Below are 1,670 nucleotides of genomic sequence, written 5' to 3'. Positions count from 1 at the left end.
TAGATTTTGATTTTTAAAATGTCCAAGGGTGCTCACTGTCTACTTTGAGTCAATAAATGAGTAACGTTTAAAAATGTATATGTTAAAAAGCAAACATTAATTGAAAACTCCTATAACAAAAAAGTGCTACCCTCGCTCCAAGGGCTTGGTGAAAACGATTACGTTAACGTTTAATTGAATCTCGTTGGTCGTGAAATGAACCAGTTGCACTAAATCAGTCACTAATTAAGACAAGCTATTAAAACGGCTTTTGGTGAAACGCAGCATAATTGCTTCTGTACTATCCAGACGTCCGCTTAAAAATGACCAACGACGTTTCAAAAAAGAAAGGCAAGAGTTCAAGCGAGAAAAAGGTGAAAAGAAAAACGAAAAGAAGGGAGACCTACGCAATGTACATCTATAAAGTTCTAAAACAGGTGGGCGAAGTGAAAACAATTACAGTTGGTTTTTTCCCCGTTTTAAACTGCTTTAACATGTTCTGTTTTACTTGCCTGTAGGTTCATCCGGATACAGGCATTTCTAGCCGTGCCATGAGTATAATGAACTCCTTCGTGAACGACCTGTTCGAGCGAATCGCCACCGAAGCGTCTCGCCTTGCTCAGTACAATAAGCGCGTCACCATCACCAGCAGGGAGGTGCAGACCGCCGTCAGACTGCTGCTGCCCGGGGAACTGGCCAAGCACGCCGTGTCCGAGGGCACCAAGGCGGTGACGAAGTACACCAGCTCCAAGTGAATACTTCAGCTGAAATCTGCGTTTTTTGCGTTTGTTTTGTTTGGTTCTTCCCCCACCCCCAAAGTGATCACCTAAATAAATGCATATAAAAACTGTCTACATTTTGTTGTATTTGTTCTTTCTTTTTTTTTTCCTCTCTTTTTTTTTCCATTTCTGAAATGGTGCATTTATCTACGCTAGGTGGCAGCATTGTATATATTATAATCTGACAAAGCTGCAGTGGAGGAGTTTTTAAAATGCAAACTGCCTAAAACAAATTGTTTAAGTTGTTTGTTTTTTTTTTTTTCAGATAACCCCCCCCCGCCCCCCTACTTTAATAGATTTTAAATTGGCATCAATCTTGTTTCACATGTTATTGGATGTAAAGGCTAGCTGAAGATTGTATGAGGCCCTTGACAAAGCCTACCATTCACTAACTGCAGAAACTTTTTAAATTTTCCCTTTTGGGGATTTTTCTTTTCACATTTGGCAGTAATTTGTTTTATGCATAACTTGTGAGCCAACCATACATATATTTGTACATTTAACTTAACTGCATCCCTCACTGTTTCTGTTCAAATACAATCTAAATTGTTTTTGGTTTGCTTTGCATAGCACCATTCACAAAACTATCTAAAATATTTTCTCAATAGATTCAAATTATTTACAGAAATGTGCTTATTCAGTCCAATCATTTTGACAGATTAAAGTTATGTGCTTACCAATTCAATTCTATTTAGAATGCAATCAAGTTCACTTAGAAAATTTAGTTGTTTTACTTAAGTGTTACAAAATAAATGAGCTACAAAGACACTTTCATTTATTGTCCACATCCTCTTATCACAGCGTAAAGATCTTCTCTAGTTCTCAAATCTGAACATCTCAGATGAACCTCAAAAGTCTTGGTCACAGTAGACTGTAAATATTCTACACCTTGACAGTCATGTCAGAGAGTTG

General features: G+C 37.5%; 1 protein-coding gene across 1 annotated transcript; it reads left to right on the top strand.

Moving 5' to 3' along the window:
- Positions 1-291: 291 nt before the first annotated feature.
- LOC102235067 (late histone H2B.L4-like) lies at positions 292-835 on the top strand. Its single transcript, XM_005807575.2, has 2 exons — positions 292-416; positions 498-835. The coding sequence occupies exons 1-2, from the start codon at positions 303-305 to the stop codon at positions 732-734; spliced, it is 351 nt and encodes a 116-aa protein (XP_005807632.1). The 5' UTR covers positions 292-302; the 3' UTR covers positions 735-835.
- Positions 836-1,670: the final 835 nt, after the last annotated feature.

Source organism: Xiphophorus maculatus, chromosome 6 (assembly GCF_002775205.1).
Source record: "Xiphophorus maculatus strain JP 163 A chromosome 6, X_maculatus-5.0-male, whole genome shotgun sequence".
Classification (NCBI taxonomy): domain Eukaryota; kingdom Metazoa; phylum Chordata; class Actinopteri; order Cyprinodontiformes; family Poeciliidae; genus Xiphophorus; species Xiphophorus maculatus.
Note: the sequence above shows the minus strand (reverse complement) of the source record. Positions and strands in the feature narration are given on the sequence as shown.